This window comes from Phaethon lepturus, unplaced genomic scaffold (genome assembly GCF_000687285.1).
Source record: "Phaethon lepturus isolate BGI_N335 unplaced genomic scaffold, ASM68728v1 scaffold4319, whole genome shotgun sequence".
Taxonomy (NCBI): domain Eukaryota; kingdom Metazoa; phylum Chordata; class Aves; order Phaethontiformes; family Phaethontidae; genus Phaethon; species Phaethon lepturus.
This window is the reverse complement of record NW_010564053.1, coordinates 39,667-64,667: the sequence shown is the minus strand read 5'-3', so window position 1 is coordinate 64,667 and position 25,001 is coordinate 39,667. Positions and strand designations below refer to the sequence as shown.

Below are 25,001 nucleotides of genomic sequence, written 5' to 3'. Positions count from 1 at the left end.
ATAATTGGAAAGTCAGGCTAAACTAAAAAAAGCCCTGTGATATCCCTGCAGAGTTACAGAAAGGGCTCTGGTTGGCTTTTGGAGGCAAGAGAGAGAAGATGCTGCTATGTGTATTTTTTAACCCTCAAGAAATTCTTGACAACCACGGGCGACATCTTACTCATCCTCATCGGATCCCATGGATAAATTGAGCTCCAGATAACAGCCCGTTAATTTAATCCAATTCTGCTCAAACAGATCAATACCTTGTGAAAGGAGATGTTATTCTAACCTCTCAAATAACTAAGAAACGACAAGACACAACAGGGCAATACATAGCTACAAAGAAATACTAGAAGAATGCACAGAAACTTTAGTTTGTAGTGTGCCCTGAAGTTACTTACATAACGTGTAGACTTTCTCTAAAAAAGGCAAAAGGCCAACTCCCAGCCCAGCAATCAGCAGGAGCATAAAAACGAATCATTTTCAAACTTCTCAGTCTCAGGTCAAGCAAAAAAAAAAAATTAGGACTTTAAGCGTAGTCACCAGGTCCTGCTTGTGTCTTATTTACACTGGGGTAGGTTTGATGAAACCAGCAGCTGCACCACTTGAAGAAATTTAGACGGAGAACAGGACCAGCCCTGATTCAGTCCTCTGCAGGATACATCTGAGCTTTCCATGAGCCTGACTAGGACTTACCAAGGGTTCCTTGGCACAAGCTCCCTGCAGCCCTCAGACTTGAACGCCTCTTGCTCTCCACATCCAGGCGAAGACTGTCTGACTCAGCCGCCTCTGTGGAGGGGGTTTGCAGATCGTACTTTCATATTGCACTACTTGGCTCTTCGTATGACCTCAGTGGGCTTTCTAGCTTGAACGCTGCACTGTAACCGCCTGTGCTGCCAAGGGCAGCTCCACACCAAGGCTGCCACCTCTCCTTGCCGGTGCTCTTACGTGGCGTGGGAACATCAACGGGTGTAGCAAAGCGTGCAGGGATGCAGGGGTTCCCTGCGTGGGTTCATCCATGGCCAACAAGCCTGCTGACCAGTCGGACTACCCCATCTGAGAAGACTGATGGGCCTAAGCACCATCCGCTGAGATTATTTGAAATCTCTCCTGTTTCACTAGCAGTATTTAGGGATTAGGGGGAGGAGATGGAAAGTGCAAGCACACCTGGTTTCTCGTGGAAACACGCATCCATCGGTGCCAAGCAGCCAGGGCCATCTGAAGAGTATTTGAAACTAGGTTTTTTAGCTTACATGCTCTTCTGCAGCCAAGTGTCAGGAGACCAGTCATCTGAGGGGGATAATCTGCTGCAGCCACCCCTCTCATGGGGGAGGCCACAAGTTGCACAGATGCCCTCACGTCAGCTCAGCCGCCACCCACAGCCATTCCCGTGGGCAAACGGCCCTTGGCTGGGACGGGGGTAGCGGTTGCGGTAACGCAAACGCATGAAAGTTGTTCGTCGTGGTCCTGACCACTTTGCCTGGAGTGAAACCTCCAGGCTCAGTGTTGCTAAAACTGATCAGGCTAAAATTCCCAACAGTGGCTCCTGACTTTTTGTGCTTTCCCTGATGAACCTTGAGAGCCTAGCCTGACATTGTGTGCTGAAACCATGGTCTGCTTAAGGACTGCAGGTTGGAAACTCAAAACCAGAGAGTGTCAGCTCTTGTTCAATGTTTACTCTGCCTTTTAAATGAGAAATCCTTTTCCAAGCTTTCCCCAAACCAGAATTCAGCAGTCTCCCCCCGCAGTAGCAATCAGACTGGTCTGTGTTACGCTCACCTGATACTACTGAGCATCACAGAGGGACCTAAATAAATGCATCTTCAAAACCTAATGCTGTAAAATGTGTTTTGCCAGCTCCATCACCTCAGACATTGCATTTACATCAGTGAAGCCACAGTTACGCCTCAGGAAGCTGCAAGTCAGGGCTTAACGCATACTACAGCGATGCCTTTTCATGGGCTGGTCCTTAGTTTCTTGTTCAGGGAAGATACGACAGAGAGCACAAGTGGGTCGTTTTTCACCATGGGCTTACACTTGTACAACGTAAATAACAACAGCAGGATCGGTGGTGTTAGTGAGGTAACTTCAACTTCACCCTGCAACATCTTTCTTTTGCCTTCCACAAACATATCAAGAGACTATAAAAAGAAGCCAGAGCTGCTGACAAAAAAAACCTCGGCTTCAAATTTTAACAAGAAAAAGGTGAAAATAATCAAGCACAAAGCCCAGAAGCATGTTGATTTATCTTCAAGCACATGGAGGTGTTGGATTTGCTATTTGCTTTTGCCTACGCTCCACAGTTGAGGCTGCGCGTTTGTGCGCAGCGCTTACGGTTCCTGTAGCGAGTACATCTGTACAGCAATGGGATTCTTGCCAATTAGCTTTTAACTCCAGCTTACATTTTCTGGAGAGATTAGATACCAAACCTGTTTTGCAAAAGACACAACATCCTTCACATTGCATCACTGAATGAGCATCTGTTACTATAGTGCCTGGGTGTTATTTCCTAGATGACCAGGGAACTGCCAAGTGAGCTCACCCACCCAGGCCATTTAATTTTAAACATCCATTTTTTTAAAAGGCAGGAGGCTGGCAAACGAAAAGGAATGCCAGCAGAGCTCAAAGCCTCCCTATCACCTCAGGGCCCAATCCTGTAAAATACCACTATTTCCTGCGAAAGGCTGAGTGCTCTCATGCTTTGTTAAGCTTTTTCTGACAGCTGGGAGAGCCTCAGCAGCCCGCAGAGCTGCTTTCCTTACAGAAGAAAGGGGGATGTCCACTGCTCATCTGCTGAAGCCTTTCCACTTTGGTTCAAGGTTTTTTTTTTTTTCAAACAGATGCACAAACTCTTTCTTCCACAGTTCCTTTAAAGTGCAGCTTTTTTGGCACCAAGCTAAGTCAAATAAAACTCCACCATCTACAAAGAGTGCTTCTGTTGCTAAGCTGTCTAGAAACTCCTCTCAGGACTGGTCTTCCTTGTCTGCAGAGAGTAAAAATGGGAGTAACAAAGTTCTAAATGAACAAAGGTGTGAACATCTGAAAAAGCAGCAGCAGCCTCAAAACTGTCAACAAAAGAGATAATTCTCACACCACCCATCTTCCCACGCGCAGCACGGCCCCTCCTCTCATGTACGGTGTGAGAGTCTATTTGCAGGACTACAGGGAATGCCCAGATAGGTGAGGAAAAAAATTCAGTCCAAGGCTTGAAAGGGAAGAAGCTGCCTGGCTCTAGAGGAAAAAAAAGCTACTTCTCAATTTACTGATAATCTGACACCACGGCTGGGATCCATCTCGCTCACCTTTCTCTTCAGGAAATACCTTGCCTAATACATGTTAGAATCACATTTGCTCATTTCCCCACCAATGTAACCTGGTTTTGGCACCTTGTTACTCTGAGTGCGTTTAATCTCACCTGACTTAAGACATGCACAATACAGAGTTATTCACCTTGGGCTCCCCTTGTAGTTAAAGTGAACAGAAAGAGGCACTTTTAGGGAGAGAAATTATTTTGACCCATTTTAGATCTCTAAGAAGAAAAAAATCCTGCCCACATTGACCATAGTGAATAGACCTCTGTTACTTTAAAGACTGTAGAGAGTAATGAGCTCCGATGCAGATTATCTACATTAAAAGAGATAAATTCCCACTATATCAAACTGGCAATCTGTCCAAATTGCCCTGCCTGTTTAGCAGCTATTTCCAAAACACCATCTCATAGTTTTCCAAGTGAATTGGTGCTTGGTATCAGTCTTAGTAGTCTTATTTGCAGCCTTATTAAATATTTTGCAGCAGTGGTGCTTTGCAAGAAAGATCCCAGCGATCTGCAAAAGGTTTGAAGTCTGTTGATCATCTGCTCATCTTTCCTGGGTGTTATTTGAACCGGATGCTAAACCCTTCTGGGAACTAGCTTTTGACTGTAAGAACAGCCCTCCACAAGTAGCTATACGGAAGACCAGAGGTTAGATGCAAACAGATAGCAACCAGTGGAAGAAAACGCAGTCTCAAGATGGTAAGACTCACACCGAATCATTTTAAAAGCATCTTTTTCTGGACACCGGATAATGTCAGATACTCAAATGCCAAAAGAAACCAACTTTAAAAAAGTCCCTACAAGAAAACAAAATTAATGTCAAACCCAAGATTTAGGTATTTGCCTCCAGCCGGCGGTGAAGAGTAAGTCTCAGTAGAAGTCATGAACCTCTCTTATGCAGCACTAGACACATGTTGCTGTGGGAGTCAGCCTGTTGTCTTCCCACCCTGCCTGAGATGTTGGGTCTGGGTTTCTCACTGCAGATTGCATATCGTGTAAACCAATTATAGCAAACTCCAACAACATTTAGAAGGAAACAAGAGAGTGAATCACATACAAAAGTTATAAAGTACTCACCAGGTCGCCTGTCCCAGGTTTTTCCATAATAACTGGGGGGAGCAGTAACCCTGCAGGAGAAGTAGGGTCTGGGTTGAGTGCCCCGGTGCCTCCTCCTATCAGGGAAACCACACCATTGCAATCCACTGAGCTGTTCCTTTTGCCCGTCTGGGTGTAGTTGGGAGTAGTAGGGTGAGAACTATGGCTCACTTGACTTTGCACGCTTGGACGCCTCCCAGATCTTGGAATTAAGAGAGAGCCCCGGTGGCTTTCATTTTCCCCAGCAGTGCTGATCTCATCATCGGCAAAATCTGTTTCGGAGCCAGTGTCTCTGCCACGGAGTCGGAAACTGAATACGCTTCCGTGGCTCGTTCTGCGCTTCACCAAGTTTGCACTGGGACCATAACTAATGCCAAGGAGAGTCTAGAAACCCCCAGAAAGGAAAAAGGGGAAAGAGAAACAACATTTTGCAACACGTTTTCAGGAGCGAGGAAGGTCTGGGGAGAGCAGTAAGTTCCATTTTAAATCAAGTGTTTCAGAGAAAAACTTAATTACATGTATTCAACCTTTGCAAAGTTAAGAGGTTGAATAGTCTTTCCTAGCCATTAGGTATTTGTCTAATACTTGACAGTTAAAGATGTACTGAAATAGGAAGGGTCAAGGTGGCATTCGCCCTGCAGCATGATACTCCCTTGGCTTCTACTCCCTCCCCATCTGGTAAGTGCCAAGGGACCTGGGAAGGCAGCACAAGGAGTGGAAGACAGGAGCAGGGAAGGGGATCCAGCTCCAGTTTACCGCATTATCACATATCTTCGTAACAGCTAGGGAAGGAACGTTGCAGTGGGAGAAGAAGAGATAAAGAAATAGGGCAGGAAATGAACTGCAGGGAAAATGAGAAGACGAGGGAAGAAGAAGCAGCAGAATACGACGGAAGAAGGTGGTAAAGGAAAAAAAAAAAACAAGAGCAAGAAGAAGGATATGGTTTATTAGTTTGTAGAATGATTATCCCAATGCACATAGCTGCTTTAAGCGGTAGGTAACCCCAGTACACAGCAGTCTCCCTCACACCCAAATGTCAGCCTTGATGATCCACTCTGATACCAGCTAGTGAGAGTGCAACTGTGACAGAGCATCAGCAAGACGTAGCCAAACACTAAACACACCTAAACCCTGGCAGAGTAAAAAGGATGTTCAGAAAATGCATAAGGAATTCAAGTCTGTCCCCTTCCCTTGTGTCTGAAGAGGAAATTATTGGAACAAGAGCATTTAGGCAGAACATACTTTCGATTTTATGGTCTGTACAGAATTTTCAGCTTCTTCAGAACTTTCTCATGAGCCAAGTACGTACGAAGAGAGGTCAGATCTCCACAGCATTCACAAACCAGACAAACCAAGTGAAGCCTGATTTCATTTCGCACTGTAGCTCACACCACTGAGTTACTTAATGATGCTATTTTGTGACACTGTACAAGGAAGAGTACAAAACCCAGGCCCCTCATAACGACAGACAACCCCTTTGGATTGCTACCAAATTCTAACTGGTCAAAAATCCACGCCTGGGTTTCCATGGCACAGTCATTGAGACTGATTTCTGGTGGCAACACACTTCCAGCTGCTCAGATCGCATCTGAATGATGGCTCAGCCTTACTCCCTCCAACCATGCCAGACACAGCCTTGCAGAGAAGATTCACTATAAGCTTTGAAATGTGTCTCCCATGTTTCTCATGCATGTGACATCCAGGGGTGAACAGTGAAAACAAGAAAAATTAATCTAAGAAACAAACTGGCAACGCACAGCTCCAATCCACAGCCATTCTGGTTCGTGGCGTCTGGAAACCCATCCAGAATGAAGCTAAAAAAGAATTCTAGCTTTAACAAAGGTGTGATTTGTAACGCGGCCCACTCAACCAATGAGACAACCACAAAAAGCTATTAGATTAGAAAATGCATGTCATTTACAGAAATCCAGCTCTGCGTAAATTTTGTGAGCTGGGGAGTTATTAATTGGTCACATTTACTTACATCACTTACATGTTTTCTATGAGCTTTTTATGGCTGCCAAATATCCCTAAACTCGCTGACAACAAAATACAAAAAGACAGCCCATTACATGGCTATTCAAAAATCCAAAATAAACTGATTTAAACTTTGTCCTCAGTTAAGCAAAGACAAATTATCTGAAGCTATTTATGATCACTTGACACATACAGCATGTGCAGATTCATATTCATGCATGTCAGTAACATTTATATAAAAACCTATTTAACAACAGTCTCACTCTATTTTTTTTCCCCGCAATAGAAAGTAGAAACAAGTGCCACAAAGTTTTGACTTGAAGGCAACTGGGAAAGGAATATAAAAATGTTAATAATGTCTTTGTATAGCATTTAAAAAGCCCTCAGAGGCAAGTTTCCTTCTTTTCTCCTCCTCTCTTTTCTTTTTAAGCTTTGCAGGTTTCTTCTAAGAATTTTTTATCTCTAGTAGGGATAGGATAGATATAATCAGATGAATGAAATTAAAGTCAGAAAATAAACCAGACTGTGGGTAATCTTGAAGCAAAAAAAGAAGGTAAAAAGAATTGAAACAAAATAGATTTGTAAGAATGTTTAATTAATTTTGAAAATAAAGTGGTAATATGTTTCCTCCCGCTGTTCTAACACAGGCTGTCTGCAGGTCAGTTATGCTATTAAATATCTTTATAGCTGAAAGTTTCAGCTTTAATTGCCTATTCAGAGCCTGGCCTATCCAGCAAAGTACAGCGTGAAATAAGTGATGTTTCAGACCATGGCTTACCATTCTCCTCTGACCATCATCGTGGTCACACTTGGGATTCCTTTGGTCCTCTCCATACTCTTCTGCCCCCAAAGATTTCTTTTTCTTTCGCCTATTTCTTCTTTCCTTGGCATTTTTGGATGCTAAAGGTGACATTTCCAATGAACTAAGTGACATTGAGTCAATCCCTTTAGCGGCTAGTGCCTAAAACAGAAGATGGTAGAAGGTGTAAAATTTATTATTTGAGTTAAGGATCTCAGTGAGAACTAATAATTACTCTGCTCAGCAATTATTTTCCATCTTAAGTTTTAAGGTTGTATAGGAGATAAATTAAAAATTTCAGGTGGTCATTAATCATAAAACTCTCTCACATGGTTGGAACTGGTCTAACCTCTACATTTAGCCGTAGGAAAATACACAACATGCAAGACAGGTTCCTAGTACAAATGCACACGTGCAGGTCTGCCACCCAGATCCTACGACGGAGCATTAGGAACGGCTGCACAAAATAATGTGATTTGTGCTATTGCTCACACGCAGGATCCCTTGGGATTTCCTGGGAGGAGCAGCCTGTGCGCACACACCCGCGGGGCACGCCGCGCACACCTCTCTGGAGTAACGCTTCTGGTGCCAGCCAAAGAAAAAGATCTCAAGCTGGGGAACCTCAGATTAAGCCCCGCCGGACTTCAGCCCCTTGGGGGTTTTCGCCCCGGTCACAGAGGGATGCTCGGAACAGCAGGCAGCACCAGCCGGCCCGTTCCTGTCAACACCCATCCCAGGCAGCAGCGCCGGCAGCTGTGACGAGAGGTGCAAAGAGAAAACCGTGGGCTTCACGGAGATAAGGTGGACTTTGCTTCGCCGCGCGCTTCCGTGCCGCGCTGGCTGTCTGGTGGGACCGCGGCAGAGCTGGCTGATAACGGAGCAGCTGCTAGAGACCCAGCAGGAGCCGAACGCCAAGGTCTGAGCGCACAAAGCCGCAGCCGTGGAAGCAAATGAGCAGCCAGGAGGAAGAATCCATACGTGCAGGGAGGAAGCCGCAGCCCACGCCAGCGCGCTGGGTGCCCGTCCTCGGCGCGGGCGGGAGGAGTGCGTGGGCTCTGAGCACAAACAGGAGGTCAGGTGCCGGCATCTCAGGGGAAGCCACAACAGTGGCCCGGAGACAAGCCCGTTTGCAGACCCTCCAGACGAAATACATAAAGCCAGTGAATTACCAAAAAAAAAAAAGAAAAAAAAGGCTCTCCAGGTTCCCAGGAACAGGAGAAAAGGATGAATCCTCAGTGCTATTGTCTGTAAGCCACTAGAATCAAACAGGCAATCAGCTCTCTGCAGCAAAATACTCCCTTCCTCCCACAGGCATCAGTCCAAGGAAAGTGAAGGCACTTAACAGTCGTGTAAAGAATCAATCATGTATTTCAAGGAGTAGCGGTAGCTCTATCAAGCTGAGAGCACAACAAAACTTAATTCCTGTGGGAAATATCTTTCATGAGCGAGCTGCTTAGAGCAGAGAGGAAGAGGGCTCAGACACCGGTCTAGGCTGTTCTTTTTTTTTTTCTTTTTTTTTTTTAGAGTCAATTGATTTAATTGCTATGCTGAAGTGCTTTCTCTTCATAAGGATTCAGCAAGTCTTCTGGTGTTAAGTTCAGGTTTAGGAATGTGTTAGACCAATTGTGTAAATTGACTGATAGTCCCCGAGCAGGCCTATCAATTATATTTGTGCTCTCTTTATCGTGCACAGTGTAAAAGCTGGTCTAAAGACTTTTGGTTTTCCTTTCTGATTGCCATCACATATTTTATCGATCTAGAAAATATTGTAGGTTGTGCTACTAAGCGTGCTGTACTATTACTGCAAAATAAGCTAATTTTCAGTTTCTTAGCATTTTCTTAGCTATTTTTTGGGTTGAAATGTTTCTGCTCTACATACTTTTTCCAGTTGTTGGAAAAGGATTTGGACCAAATTGTTTCTCAGGGCATGGATGGTGTCCTATGTCCCGTCTATTTACCCTTTCTGGTTGGGTTCCCGTGGCTGGACTGTGTCCTGCCCTGCAGGCATTGCAAACCCAACCCACTGTGATAACTCCCAGGGCAGGGGCAGAGTTTGGGACTGGGCATGCCTGCCAAGGATGGGTGGTGGAGAAGGATGGAAGAAAATCTTAGCTCACACAAGCCCTGACATGGGGATGACACAGGAGTTATCTCTAGACTGTCCTATCTCTAGGGTTCATGTCTCAAGGCAAGGACTTAGTGGTATGGTGAGAAAGTCAAAACCAAGAACTTGATAAAGGCTTGGAGAGCAAGATTAAAACCGAGTAGCTCTGATTGGGGTGAGACACCTGAGAAGGACACCTGAAAGCTACGTGGTGTAGCAGACCACTCAATTCACTTCCCTGAGCATCTTCTCCCAGATGTCTAATTTGAGGTGTTGGGGGCTGATTTGCAGAATTACTGAGCTTCACTAATGAACACGATAAACCCCAATTGTTCTACTCCTAAGTTTCCTTTCCATAAAATTGGGATAATTCTCCAGGAGTATTGCATATACAAATGAGTATTTTTGAAGCACACAGAGTCTGAGCAGTGACAAAAGTCACTGGAAAACCTCTGAGGATGTTAGTCATTTTGTCTTTGAAGCAGGCTTTGAATGCCTGAGTCGGGAAGTCTGCTTGAGCTGGCCTAAGGCTGCAGAACAAATGATGAGAAAGCGAAGAGCTGCTCTTGAGTCATGCACTGTCCACCCTTTGTAGTGAGAAGGACACAGGAAAATTGAGATATGGTTGGCTGAAGAAAAGACTACGTTATAAAGCTTATAGATAAATGGGAACAATTTATGTTTTCACGAGCAACCTTCATTTTGACACATTCTGACTTTCACGACTTAATGTTCCTTTTTTGTGTACAGGCTTAACAGAAATCAAAGCCTTCAAAAGGAAATTCTTAAATATCTTTAATTATAGCTGAGGCTGACAGAGCTGGCTGTTATTAGGAAGAGCTCAGCTGGAGTCAAAACACATGAAAATTTGTGTAAAATAGGTACATGTTGGAGCTCAGTTTGCTCCCTTAGGTTATGGCAGAAAGTTACTCTGTTCAAAGTGCCTGCATATGGACTAAATTTCATTTACCTATTACTTAAACCATCAAAGAAGATCTTTAAAAGGACTTAGATGATGTATAAGCTTCTACTAGCCCTTTGTCAAGGGCCAACTGCATTTTCTGTTTTCTTTCCAAGGATTTAAATGGGTTTTGGATTAGGCCCCAAGGCTATATGTACCCAAAAGAAAATTATGTATATTAGTTTATATTGTGTATCAAGGACTTATTTCTCTGAACTACAGTGCTACGTGTTATTTCAGACTAAATTTCTTATTGTCTTCTTGTTCACAACACCTAAAAATGTTCTCTTCAGCTGTTTAATAAAAGCTTTCTACTCCACACAAACCACAGGCAAATTAACCAGTGCTATTAAGGCTATATGGTTACATCCACCATTTGGCCTCCCTGTTTTATTTAAGTTTATGACATAACATTAAATCCATATCCTTTACATAATTTTCAAAGCTTAACCTCAAGATCTGCCTGTTGTCTTTTTCAGGAATTAAATCGTATGTGCTTCAAACAGGTTATCCTACATCTTTATCTTCATTATCGGATAGTTGGATATACATGTCAGTTTGAATGAGACAGTGAGGAAATGATCATGAATTAAAGTGATGGTGGAAGAAGAAGGTTCAGATTGGGCTATGGCTGAGCTGCCAAAAGAGCAATTCTGTGCTCAAATGTAGATGTAGTTATACCATCATTAAAATGTCTTATATGACAACCAATATAAATTTCTCTCTGACATGTGTGGTACAGTTAAACCACATATCCACAGTTAAACTCTGGATATGTAAACCCTAAACGGCCCCAATCCTAGCAGGATGAGCCATCCTTTTTCTTTTACAAAGGATTGTAATAGCTCTGTCCAGGACAATAAACATTAATTTGCTTTGAAGCAAACTCTTACTTCAGTTATCACATAAATATAAAATAAAAAGAATGTGAATCTCAAGGTACGATCCGTTCAAGTCACCCAAGGCTAATCACGTCACATAGTTTACTGACCTCCTGCTCTTTCTTTAACATCTCCATGGCTTCCCGAAACTTTCTTTCCTTCTCCTCTGTTTCAGCAATAGTGGCTTGGTTCTGCTCTTCATATGCCATGGCCACAACAGCCAGAATCAGGTTGACCAGATAAAATGAGCCCAGAAAGATGACTAGCATAAAAAAAAGCATGTAGATCTTCCCAGCAGATCTGAGAGTCTGTAAGGACAAAAATAAAATCACTAACACTTATTTACAATTTTTTTTAAAGAAAGAAATTCTTTTTTTAAACTTAGATTTACAATATAATTGAATTCAGTTTCTGTTACTAGCCCAAACAGAATCCTTCTGATGACAATGATGACAACCACATGCAAGGAAATAACCTTCTCACCAATAAATTTTTATGCCTTATTCAAAAATTATGTGCCTTAGTAGAATTCATTTTTAAAAGAAGAATGCTTTCCTCCTTTACCAAATATCTCTGCTGGTTTTCTGTGAGAATAGATAATCTGATAATCAGCTGCAGTGAAAGCTTTCCCCACATAGCTCAATCTATTTTTGTCCAGTGCATAGAAACCTTCCAAGCAGGATTCACGTTGTATCCCTTCAGATGGCTTCAGTCTAGGTCCTTTACTAGGCTATTTAGACATCTGCCTCAGGATAAGAAGAAGCAAATCTTGGGTGCTGTTGACTCTATGGCCTCATTCTCCACCAGATTTATAGGCATAACTGGAGTTTAGGGAAACAGGCTGAGCTTATATTACAGATATGTCCCATGGTCAATGACTTGGTGCTAGTGATAGAAACCACTGTGTGATATTATAACGTCAAATAAAAAAAGGGACTGATGTTCAGCCTTATTTGCCATGACAGTTTCAGCCTTCCAGACTTGTACATACATACAGCTCTGTGCCAAGTAAGCAAATACAGTTGTTTAAAGAATCTTCCATTTCATTGTTTTACATTTTCCTGAGATGTAAATTGCTGGCAAATGTAAATGAAAATGTAAATGAAATTAAATTGCATAACTGGCTGCATGTGAAGCTGAAATCCCCAGTTCCTTTAAAGATGTCTACCTCAGTACCTTCAGAGTAGTATCTGTCAGCACTAACTCCCTTTTCCTTTATGAGTATGCTTTGGTTTTGGCAATTTTGAGATGCAGAAGTAAATCTTCAGTGCCTTCATGGACAGGGTATGTAATTCAGTACCAAACTATCACATGCAGTTCTTCGGAGTTCACATACATTTCAGGAGATCCATGCTAAAATGAGCATTTACTAGCAGACCACCTTGCACACATGACTGTAAGTTGCCTGTAGGTTGTCCATGATGAAAAGTTTGCAACGGGGATAACCGAAAGGTGCCAGGTAGTCTTGCCATCTGCTGAATTTCTGTTCATTATCATGCCTTGCAAATGCAGATATGCCAAATACACACGTGCTTCTCTAGTCCTTTTTTTGAGTTGGACTCAAAAGATTAGTTTATGTTACACCAGCCAACAAAAAAATTATTAAGCAGTGACACAGTGAACTTCATTAAGTGGTGAATTTCATTTAGATTCAGGTAAATTACCCGTTCAAAGACTTTCTCTCAGTACCATTTTTCTTCCCTTTACCCAAACACCCAGCCTAATGTCTTCTGGTATCATCACTCCTAAGAAAATAAATTAATTATAACAATTGACGGTCCTTCCCCAGAACACACGCAGCACAGTTTACCTAATAACCAGCAATTCTTTCCTGTCTGTAATTATTGGTTATTTAACTGTAATGAGATGATGTGTTTATTTTATATTTTTAATAGTAATAAAACAATCTCATACCTGTTGATAAAGACGTTCCCAATAATCTTGAGTCATAAGACGGAACAAAGAGAGAAAGGCCCAGCCAAAAGTATCAAAGCTTGTGTAACCATGGTCAGGATTTTCCCCAGCCTTCAGACATATATACCCCTCAGGGCACGTGCTGCAAAACATGAGAGACCATACATGAAATGCATCATAGACAGCCTCAACGTGGAGAAACTGATTTCCAAGGGAACAAATTGAACAGTCTTGGTTAAGAGCATAGATCCTCAGCGGTAAATTCCTTCACTGGGTGAAAACACAGGAAACAGGTGGATGTTAAATTCACAGTAGCAAAGATCTTTGCAATCTTATTTTTCCTTTGAAAGGATGAACTGGAAAATGGTAACCATAGCTCAAGCTGCAACAGCAAATGAGCACCTAGCATTTCAGATGTTTGGAATAGACAGGAATTAGGTGCCTAAGCAGGTCTTTAGCTCTTAAATACGATTTCTATTGGCACTTATTCCTAAATAAGAGACATAAACTTGGTGTCTCCTGTTACAGTTGTGGGTAATACTGTGATGGTGAACCTGCTTTTCCGGTTACATAGTCTGACACTGGTGGGATGACATCAGTGTGTGCCACCTGAGCACCTTTTGGACTGCTTACTATGCCTGACCTTGCACTCACCCCCTGCAAGGACTAAAACTTTAATCTAAGAAACCCAGCCCTTTGTTCCACTCACAGCTGTAGTCTGGGGTCATGACATTTTTTCTCTTTCTGCCAGGAAAATGTTTTCCTTGTGTGTCTTGCACATTCACGTATTAAATGACATGCAGATAGCATGAATTTCACTGGCTCTCATTAAACTTTGAGATTCTTTACAAGTAATTTTCTCTCCCCATATGCCAGAGGAGGAAAAAAAAGCTCTCTGCTCTACAGCCAGCAGCGGTACTATGTAGGTACTGAATTGCATCATCAAGAGAAACACAAGGTAGAAGAGATCGCGGGTCAAGGAGCCACCCTCTCTCACAGAACGGTGCAATACGATTAGTCAGAAGAAGACCCCACACCTCTTGCATATCACAAGCCACTTTCCAAACATAAGGTACGTCCCCATCAGAAACTGAAGGCATAGAGCAATATGCGAAGGCTTACTGCTGTGTGAAGCGTAGGAAGATAATACGAGATCAAGGACATTGACAGTGTCCTGGAGCCCTACAGTATTTGGGAATTTGTTAGGTGGGAACCATCTAACTATCTGGAGAAGAAGATGTCAGCAGAATTTGCAGTAATACCAGCTCTCTCTGTCCTTATGCTTCAGATAGAGATGAAGCCAGTATAATTCTGTGCCAATATAAATCATCAGATAGGATGATTATTGTAATATTCAGCCATTTTAGACACGTCACCATCATGTAGAGTGTATCCGATGTGTACAGCTCTTGACTCTTTTTCCTCTGAGAAAAAACCCATAGAGTGTTTCAATCATTGCTATTTTTTACCAAAGCAGAATACTGCCACAAATTGAAATGTAAAGCAGTAATAGAAATAAAAATAATATTTAAAATGCCACTCAAAAAAGAAATTGACTCCTGAGAAAGCAGAGTATGTCTCAGTATGAAAATCAAGGATGTTTGTTGTTTTTTTAAAAATATCCATTTAATACTGTATCAAATCCCTACAGCACAGGACAGCAGCTCTGTATTGCATGTCGAGATGAGAATACATTGCTATAGGTTTTGAAGCTATACAAATCTATGGTGTCAGTCACCAACATTAGACATTTAACAACACTTTAAGAAGCTTAATTTAATGTCATTAGTCAAGCACAATTTTTTAAGTAAGTCTGCTTTGAATGCTGAAAAAAGGCGTGCTGGAGCATTGCAAAATATGTGCGTATCCTTGTTTGCACTAGTCTTCAGAAAAAGCAATAAGACGTGAAAAAGAACAGTTGATGTTTAATGAATTAAATGTAACACACAAGCGAGAATAAAATAAGTGCTTTTGGCACCTTAGAGACAAGTTAGTTTATATCAGTGGAGAATTTAGATAATAGCAACTGTATCTCAAAGAAAGAGAAAGAGAGACACTTCTATTTTTTTTTCCCTGCCAGTCTAGAAATGCCTCCTTCTAGATTTTTCCTAATTTGACCATCTATTGTTTCCTGGTAAGAGCCACATTCAAATAAAAATTACAGTAACATTACTGAGTTAACAGAGAAAAAAATGCAGAAATCTCAGCTTTTTTCCCCTAAAATATGCAGACGCACACTGAATCTCTCTTGTATATCCATGTCCTTTTTGAGGCAGCCTTTTCACTAAATCTCCTCTCTCCCAAAGGCAGCATCTGCTGTCACTGTGCCACAGAGACATGAGATTTCTGCCCCTGATCTGCTGCTGCAGACGGCCTACAGTGCCAGTGACGTGGTGCTGACACTGTTCAAGAGCTCTGAGAAATGGATCCTCGCTTGCGCTAAGACATCATGTCGAGACAGGACATGAAAATTTTTGTAGGGCTCATTCCTCTTGCCATGAGAAGATGACTGCGCTCACACGCTGTTCTTGGCTGGAAGCTAAGTGATCGTGTCCAGAGGTGGACAGACGTTCCTTAGTCTTCCGCAAAAGACCAGTCCCAAGTAGCTCTATGGAGCTCTATGAGTCTCATCGCTCATATTTTAGCGTCATTGCTAACGGCTAAAACATCTGAATGCAGCTGTGAGAAAATGGATGGCGATTACTTTAGTGGTGAACTTAATCCTAGACGGGGCAGTTGATTGGAAGTTAGGTTTCATCTAGAATAAACTGCCTAAAATCTTAGGCAAAATGGAGATTTTGCCTTTAATTTCAGTATGACAGAAACTTTCCTCTTAATCTCTTCACCACTTTGAACAAGAGAGTCTGAAAGAAAGGTGATATTAGGAGCTTTGCACTTAGATGTATTTTCACAGGAACCTCTCGGCACCGTGAGATTAGAGGCTACGAAGTCACTCTTAGGTTCACTGCCAATCTGCCAATGTTGCTTCTTGGGGAAATTGTTTCGATGCAGAACATTACAGCAACTGCTCAAAGGACTTTACCACAACTGCTTGGAAAGTCCTAGGACACGGAGATGCAACTCCTCTAACTGTGGAACTGATCAATGGTACCTCAGACTAATATTTTCTGTTTATAATACAGTTAGCATTTTGTCACGTTTCATTCTGTCTTTACATGTCTCTAAAAGCTTTTCCGCTCAGCGATAGATTGCTGGTGTGAAAAGAGGTGTATGACTCCGCAGTGAGCGTACAGGGTTCTCTAATATTATGTTCAGGTGTAAGAGCATTCAAACAAGGTGTCTTCAGCACAAAAAGCATGAACTCCATCTCGAAAATGCTATTAATGCCGGCTCACATCCTTCTTACGCAGACTAGGCACTTGAGACAAAATACCTTACTTTTCAACTCCTTATTCTTACTCACCCTCTTTTGTAGCTGGCAGAAGCGATAACCCATGGGATGTGGGAATGCCTTAAAAACACCGAGAGGAAAACAAAGTGATGCTTCCCCGAAAAAACACTCTACATTTAGGTGTAAGACCCTCACGTGAGAATATTATTCTGCAACTCACACTATATTTTCTGTGGATTTTTTTAAGGAGTCTCGAGATTTTGCTGAAGCGCCTTCGATGTATAATATTAAGCCTTCCCCTTTGGGTTTTTCAGCAAACTCTTTAGCTTCTTTTACCTCGGGGAAGCATTTCACAGGATTGCACTCTCCTCTGATGCACAGAGATGGGCAACAACAACAAGCTACATAAATATAACATCCTCCACAGGAGCCTCACAGGATGCTCTTCAATTGATCACAATAAAATTAGTGTCATTGATTCAGAAAAGTTAAAAGCATCAGTCTATCTACCTATCCATCAGGCTGTAATCACCATTGTAAGCTGGCATTGGTACAGGAAATTAAAGAACATAAGAAACAGCTTTCTTTTAAATAACACAGATTGGGAATGCCAGAGTCGTAGCTGAGGGGCATAATTACAAAATGCTCTGGCTCAAGAGTTTAATCTAGGCAAGGCAAGTAACCTGCTGATCCAGACTGTGGTGGCCAATAGGGTTGTGCAATAAAAGAAGATTTGTAAAACAACCGTGTGCTAGATCGTAACATTCATTCCTGAAAATACAGGGAGGGTTGTCCGTGTGTTACCAGGAGTTAGCATCAAAGAGCTGCTGATGTCAGCTACGACGTCTGTAAGGCAAAGGCTGCGCTTTCATTTGGTGCAGGTTGCAGAAGCACGCTATGGCTTGCTACACCAAATTGTTTATAAAAGAAGAGATAATGGGAGATAAAGTGCATACCACAGACACACCAAAAATTAAAAAAAGAAAAACATATTGTGGTAAGGCCCCTTTAGTGTTCCTGCTTAGGTCACAGCTTAAGCCCAAGAATGCAGAAACCAAGCTGAAACATTTATAGCGGATGTCTTTGACACATGGCCAGTTCCAGAGGAATGGAAACACCCTGCGAGATGGCCGCCCGCAGCCTCCAAGGCTTGTTGATGTGCATGGTAGAGTGTTCCTCAATCTGCCTCCTTGTGCTAAAGTCCTCAGGCCACAAACAAGAGGCTTAGATCTCCTTTTGGTCACAGGCCTGAGTGCTTTTCTCTGCACTTTCCATGTTTTCTCACTTTCTTGCCTTTGAGGGAGAAGAACCGCAGCCAAACGAGGAGTGCATACCGTGCAGAGCTTGGGGAGGGAACAGATAAATATCCTTAGACTAACAGTTTCTCCTACCTGACAAGATAAAACCACCCATCCTGAAACAGGGCAATACTTTTAAAAACGGATGTTGTAAGGGCGACTGGGAGAAAGGGGCCGAAAGGCAGCAGCACCCCAGCCAAAGCCAGGAGCTGCTGTCGGCAGGTGCTCGCTCTGCCTGAAAGCCACAGGTCGCTCTCCTTCCCCTGCTCTTTCTCCTTTTGTTATATTAAAGACTAATCATGGTTGGAGGGTCTGACTTACAGTTCCCCACTATTGCCACCTGACTCGCAGAGGCATGCTCCGCCTTGGGTAGGTCTGACTAGGACCCCCCAGCAGCTCTCACTCCAGGCATCTAGAGGGTCAGAGAGACTTTGAAGGGCATTTTTTAGAGCAAGGGGTGCCAATGGTCTGAAAGGAAGGAAGTACAAGCAAATCCAAGCAAATGCCCCAGGAAAAAATAAAAAACAAACCAAGAAACAAAAATAAGAAGAGTGTAGAGCAACATCGACCAGGAGCTGAAACTGGAGGAGCAAAGGGAAGGAGATGCCTACGAGCAGGCTTGCTCACAGGCTCAGAGCACCCACAGACTGCGCATGCCACAGACTTGCACCCACAAAAATGTTTCAGACTCCCCCACTGGCTACTTGTTCAGGCAGGTGGAAAACCACCGGTGTCAGCCTGAGACGTCAGATCTCCCCATGCACACATGCAAACAGCGAGAGGAGGAACTCCCTCTGCTGCAAGGTGGCTTTTTTTAGACTTCATGCTGCAGCAAGGTAAGCAAACTCTCATTTCTTCTCACTCAGTCCAGTGGCCAGACACCGGATCTTCTGTCTAACCCATCAAACAAAACGTAGGGCAACAATTTATCATCATAAACATAATGACAGCTTCCTGCTTAATGAAGACTGTAGCCCATAGTCAGTCTGCTTTTCTCATGTGGCTGATGAGCTTGTTACAGCTTTGATAAAGAGGTAATAATTACCCATCCTTAAGAATTGAGTGGATTTGGATTTAACCCCTTCTGCTGTTGTTTAACCAGAGACACGATCTTCCAAATACACCACTGATCCCTAGGAGTGGGGACTGGTATTGTTGCCCCTAAGCCTGTATAATACATAAAGTTATGCCCATGGCCCCTGCAGCACCTTTCAGGTGATACGCTTGCTTTGTGGTTTTTCTCATACTCAAGTGAGAGGCTTTCTCACCACAAGCAAACCATCCTCATTCTTGTGTCACTGTAACCAACACAGAGTGGGTGGAAAAGTTTATGCGATTTACATCAGAATCAAGTTAAATTAATTTAAGGTATGCTGTACAGTCTGAAGATTGGTAGTAAAGTTTGTTAATATTGCTTACTAATCTGGGGTGTAATTAGGCTATTAGCTCTGGAAGTTTAAACAACACATTTCATTCTTTCCAAAATATCCTCACTTTGGTGATGTTTGAAGACGCCACATTTGGGAACCATATCCCCTTCCTCACTGCACCAGCTCTTCCAGCCTTTCCCACTCGTCAGCCGGCTGTATCCCATTGAACTGAGTCTGGCGAGTGTTATGAACACACCAGTCCCACTAGGCGCATGCCGGAGCTCCCCGCGAGCCCGCTCCCTGTGATGGACCCATTCACCAGCAGGTTAAACATACACTGCCAGACCATAGACCTGTCTGACAAAGTTGGCTAGTCCAGAGATCACCTGTGACTGGTTGTTTCTCCTGACCTTGGCCATTCCTGTCACTCCTCGGGAGTACGTATATGCAACTAAGACATCTGAGCACCATCTTCGCCCCAACCCATCCACGGACTTTTACCTCTGAAACGCAAACTCGTCAAGCCAAGGGGCCTCTCCTCACCGTACTCGCCCAGCATCCAACACAACAGAGCCTGAATCTGGGGCCTTCTTATATTAAGACAGTAATAATAATAATAAAAATAATAATACAGATTTAAGTTCAGGCGACTCCGAACTGCAGCGGTCCCAATTGCCAGCAGCAGAATAAAAGAACTGACTGGGTGCATTATTGTCTGCTGCGGTTCCCCAATTTCCAGCGCGGTTGGGGCTGTGTTACTGGGTGGTTTGCTCGCAGTCGGGGGACTAAGAGCTGTGGGAGAGCATGCTGCTTGACGTGTTCTTCTGGCAGACATACACATCGTTCCAGGCTCTGCAGCGCTGGGCTGTGCAAAGCGGCATTGGTGGAAGCATCTGATAGCAGCGCTGCTCCGCTGCGCGGTGCATGTTTCTCCTCTACCCTTAAGGGGTGTGATAAGCCTATGCAAGAAGCTTTAAATCACCGTGCGCAGGATGCATAAAGGCAAAGGAATGTTGCTGTAGCTCAGAGAGATCAAAGTGATGAATATGCTCCCAGTGTGGTGGCGTGGAGAACCTGCCATAAAAATGTTGCTTTCGGTACTCACGGTGACTATGAAAACAGGCATCTGATGCAATTGTATGTGTTGGTATTAATTACCTTAGTAAAATGCCACAACACAGAAGGAAACAAAGTTTTTTTCTGATGATACTTTAGAAAGAGTTAGGACTCACTCAAAAATATTGAGGAGCATTATACCACATGATCCTTCCTTCACCCCTTATATGCAATAAGCTCAGTGACAGCAGAATTTCCCAAATCATCTAGAACCTTGCCCCATGCTATACATTATTTCAATGTACTCTGTTAAGAAATATCAAGGTCATAGTGAGGATAAAGGTAGCTAAAGTTTCTATAGCAACAGTTACTAGGATGCTGTTGCCAAAGGTGCTTCCCTGTTGCATCCTGAAGTAGCTTTACTGGCTGTTTTTCCTTCCTATTCACTAGTCTTTTGGTAATACCAAGTACATACAATCTGGCAATATCAAGTACAGACACGATGCAAATAATGCCTTCATCGTCAGTATGAGCTCGTAGACTATTCCTGCCCATGAGCTGAATATACAGGACATATCCTGTGAAAAAATTGAGCAGCCTGACCTTGAGATCCTAAAGGGACACAACTGACTTAAAACGTGCACACTTTTGTGAAAAGCCAGCTCCCTGTTGTAGTTGCAAGTGAAAAAGTAAAAAGAACAGAAATAAGTTTCTCTTTTTTCCTGCTTGTTTACTTTGTACGTTGATAGCATCTTGTCTGTTCCTCTTTCTCTTGATGGACAAATTTTCTTGCTGTTTCTATTGCTCTTCCAAACCTTCAGGCAGAAGGGGAAGAAAAACCAGCAGTCAAAGCACAGCAGAAAAATGTCCCTGTGAATTACAACGGGATAAAAGTGGAAATGCTTTGGAGCTTAAATGTATTTTTCTTTTTCATGGACAGATAATTCCACGCTGCTGTAGCCCCTGTAAGCCTTTACTCTGTGGGGAAGCATGGGAATCTGCAGTATTGGTCATTTCGTCAAAATGAATGATTAATAGTCACGGAGAAGGAGCAAGCCATAACTGCATGAGCAACGTGAAGCAGGTTGGCGCAGCTTGACATGCAACGGTTCCCACAGCCCACTCGTGGGGAGATTTGGTCTGATGATCACAGCAGGGTGATACCTGGTAGAGGCACTGCTGATGTGCTTTAGCAGGACGCCTTGTTGGATCTGAACATGGGACCAGGACAGCAGTGCCCTTGGAGGCTCCCTCACTTCTCGCCTGCTGTTGGTCATGTCCCATTGCCTGGGGCCAGGCACAGAGTGCCGGGGTTTGTCCTGGCTGTAGGTCCCCGAGCACATCCTAAAGCACTGTGTCTGACTACAGGCCTTCCCTTTGGCACTATCTCCATAAATACTCATCTGTGGATACCTGGTAATTTTGCCCTCAAGAGCAAACTTTCGTACAGTAGGGTAGATGCCTTCAAAAGGCCGGTGATGCCAGATTATAAGCAGTGTATGATGCTACTTGCTATAACCTGCTCTCCTACAGCCCTTGCAATGCACAGTCCACTTGATGCTAAGGTAGGATCTCATAAAGGCTAGAGCAGCTTTCAGCTTCTACTCCTAGCTCATATCTGGTACAGTTTGATCATAGTACCGGATACTTACTGGACCTTGCTCAGGGCTAAAACAAGGTGTTCAAATTGGATAAGCCACTACACTTGGAATTAAGTTGAAATGCAAATTTATAGAATTTGTAATCTCTTTGAAAATCAGACAATCTATCTGAGCTTTCTGCATTTATTTTAACAAAATCAAATACAAGAAGCTGAAAGTGCAAAGAGAATCAACTTGGACAAATTCCAGTGCAGCAACATCCAAAAGAACAACCAAATCTAACCCTGAAACACATCTAGAAACATGAATAATTCTTGTTATTCTACATTTTTTTTAAATAAAAGAGCCTTGCTGCTAGAACTGCTTCCAGTGTCTGACCAATCTCTGACACACATCTGAGAGCAGAGGATTTTTCCATTAATGTAGTGTTCTGACTGTGCTTGATGTGAAACAGCGAGCACGCGTCACTAGTGTTCACTTTGAGCAAAAGAGCATCTTTGATCACAATTATTTGATTTTCCTTCTACTCCAAACATTACCTCTTGTTTCCATTGGACTATCTGTTCCTTGTAAATACAAAGCAAATTCTTGCAGTACATCAAGGGGAAAAATGCAGCTGGATAAACTAAATTAAAAACAACACAGAAGTTTTATTTGATTAAATGAAACAAAATCAAATTTCAGGCATCGTGAAGGAAGTTTCTGAGGCATCATGTGGGAAAACCCACCGACAGGTTAGTCCTTGTGCAAACAAGAAATATGCCATCTCCACAGTATTCCTACCACGTCTCTGCAATGTGATTTTTAATGTAGCTCCTTGAGGTTGCTTGAGCACACCTAAAAACATAAATAAACGTTTTTTTCTTCCAGCTGCCAGTTAAAGTACTAGAGACTTGTTTGCTACTGCTGAGTGACATACATCTACTCAAATCCCTTCTGAACTAGAATCAATATTAGCTAGATCCATTACCTCCTGCTTTATTGGCAGCTTGGGTGCTTGTTCAGAAAACAGTCCCTTCTAGTAATGTAATAAAGGCCCCACCTTGGAGATAATTAGGTTGTCTGTGATAGAGCATCTAGTGATGATCATTTCCCTGCTGATTTCAGCCTGCTGCTCCAGCTCAGGTTGCAGTCTCCATCACCACACACTTTTACATCAGACCATCTGAGTCTCATCACCTAATAGTTGCCATAGTAGATTTATTTAGAATTTTTTTTCACTCTTCTATAATAACAACAACCAGCCAAACCTCAGAGTGTCATTAACATGCTTTTAAAAATGCACTAAAATGGCTTTGTCAATTACCTCGAGATTTAATATCCCAGCCACAACACAGATACGCCTCACTCTAACAGCAAACCCCTCTGGGGGTGCATACATGACACCACCCTTCCTCACATCTCCTTTGGGTCCTCAGGGTACCCCAGGGGTTGACAAATTCAAGCTCCAAATTGGGTGCAGAAGCACACTCCAAAAATGCTGTGAACACTTAGACGTGACCTCGCCAACTGTCTTTCCTGATCCCCCTTCCTGATGCCTTGATGTGTTCCCAACTTAAGCATCTTCACTTGCCATTAATTGCATTACTAACAGATGGGGGAACCACAGTCCGATGCATCCACTCACTCTTAACTCACCTCCCCTGATCCTGTGGTGCAGCCTGTCCCAGAAGGTCCTACACATTCAGATTTTGTGTTTTACTATTGAACGCATTTGCTCTTGGCTTTGACCATTGAAGGATAAGAAAAAACAAATCTCACTCTGTTAGATGTCAGCCTGTAAATGATGGTCTCTCTGTCCTAAACAGATGGGCATACACAATTTTGCAAGTCCTCTGAGGCCTTAGGATCATCTTCCTAATATCTCCATGTCTTTAAACAGCAGGAACTCTGTGCAAAGTATAGCAGGTGAGACAATACTTGCTAGTCCTGAGCTAAAAAACAGTGTAAGCAGGCATATTTATTGCTCATTTTTAGGCATTTAAAACCAAACTTTACCCAGTTGTATCAAATACTTAACTAAAACAACAAGATGCTGAAGAAGAAAGAACTGATGCACAAAGGGAAAGGGGGTTTCCCTTAATGGCACAAACACCGATAGTTTTTATGTACTTGTCAAAAGCACTAGGACTCTAAACATGGGGGTGGCATTTTACTCCTGTTATACACGAGAGCTGGAAGTTCTCCCTTAGCTGTTTCAGGCTGTGACTCTCTCACATAGTATAGTGCCTCCACTAGAGGCTTTCTCCAGTCATGGCTTTTTGCTGACATTGCAATTTATTGACTTTCTAGTGAAGGAGATAAAAGTGTTTTTGCTAATATGCCTTGCTAGAACCCAACCCTTAAATCCATACAGGCTACTAATAGGTAGATACTCCATGGATTTTGGATCGGTATTTAACTTTCCACCATTTGGGCAATTCCAAAGCAGCAGTTCCTAAACTATGCCTCACAAAGTCTCTATAATCTAAATCAACCCTTTTGACATTGTACATGACCTTAGCAGCTGGCCACCATCACAGTTCAGGTCATCAGGGAGAACAATGTGTAATATTTCATGCTGTGCAAAACTTTGTTGCTGTGCAGAACATTTCTTCCTCCATATTATTGCCTATTGGCTAGCAAAGGCTGAGGTCCACCAGCATAGATAGATTGCCAAATCCTGGGATGCCCAGGAAACATCCCAGTAGTCATAGAGTCCACCCTGAGCCTGGATAAGTGCAATGTATTATAATCAATAAAGCACTTAATTAATGAATGCTGACAGCGTACCTTCCTTGGAACAAAGAGGAAAGCATGGCCCTCTGCCCAAAGAGCTTACAGTCTAAATGAGACTGGCAATACAGATCAGACACACAAGACATGCAGAGGGAAGGCTGACACTACAGCTTTCCCGTTGTTTTATGTAAATATGGGTGTAGACAGTAGCAGCAGAAAGTAAAATGTCTCTCTCCAGGACCCCATGGCTTTTTTCGCCATCCTGTCCATAAGCAAGTTTAGATTTTACCTTCCCTTCATCTTCCTGCTGTCTCCTTGTGCACACGCGCTTCTTTTCACACTTATTTTTTTCAGTCTTACATATTTATTTCTACCAACTCAAAACATCTCCCTCCAAAAGTAGATCATCTCAACTTCTCCCCTCACTTGACCCAGGTCATCCACCTCCCTGATTCAAATACTCTCACGTATTTAAATCAAAAGCTCATCCATCCCACCAGTCTAAGGTCTTTTCTTCCTTTTCCTACAACTCCTGACAGCCTACAATATTTGCACAGTTTATAATCTCCTCTGCCCACAT

The 25,001-nt window shown here is 42.9% G+C and overlaps 1 protein-coding gene across 1 annotated transcript in view; it reads right to left on the bottom strand.

Moving 5' to 3' along the window:
• The window catches only part of LOC104614608 (sodium channel protein type 5 subunit alpha-like), a gene marked incomplete at both ends in the record, with an annotated part of 67,544 nt that overhangs the window by 8,481 nt on the left and 34,062 nt on the right, over positions 1-25,001 (bottom strand). The window contains 4 exons of the mRNA XM_010294731.1: positions 4,373-4,774; positions 7,146-7,328; positions 11,223-11,420; positions 13,027-13,168. Coding sequence (XP_010293033.1) covers positions 4,373-4,774; positions 7,146-7,328; positions 11,223-11,420; positions 13,027-13,168 — 925 coding nt within the window. The remainder of the gene's footprint in view (positions 1-4,372; positions 4,775-7,145; positions 7,329-11,222; positions 11,421-13,026; positions 13,169-25,001) is intronic.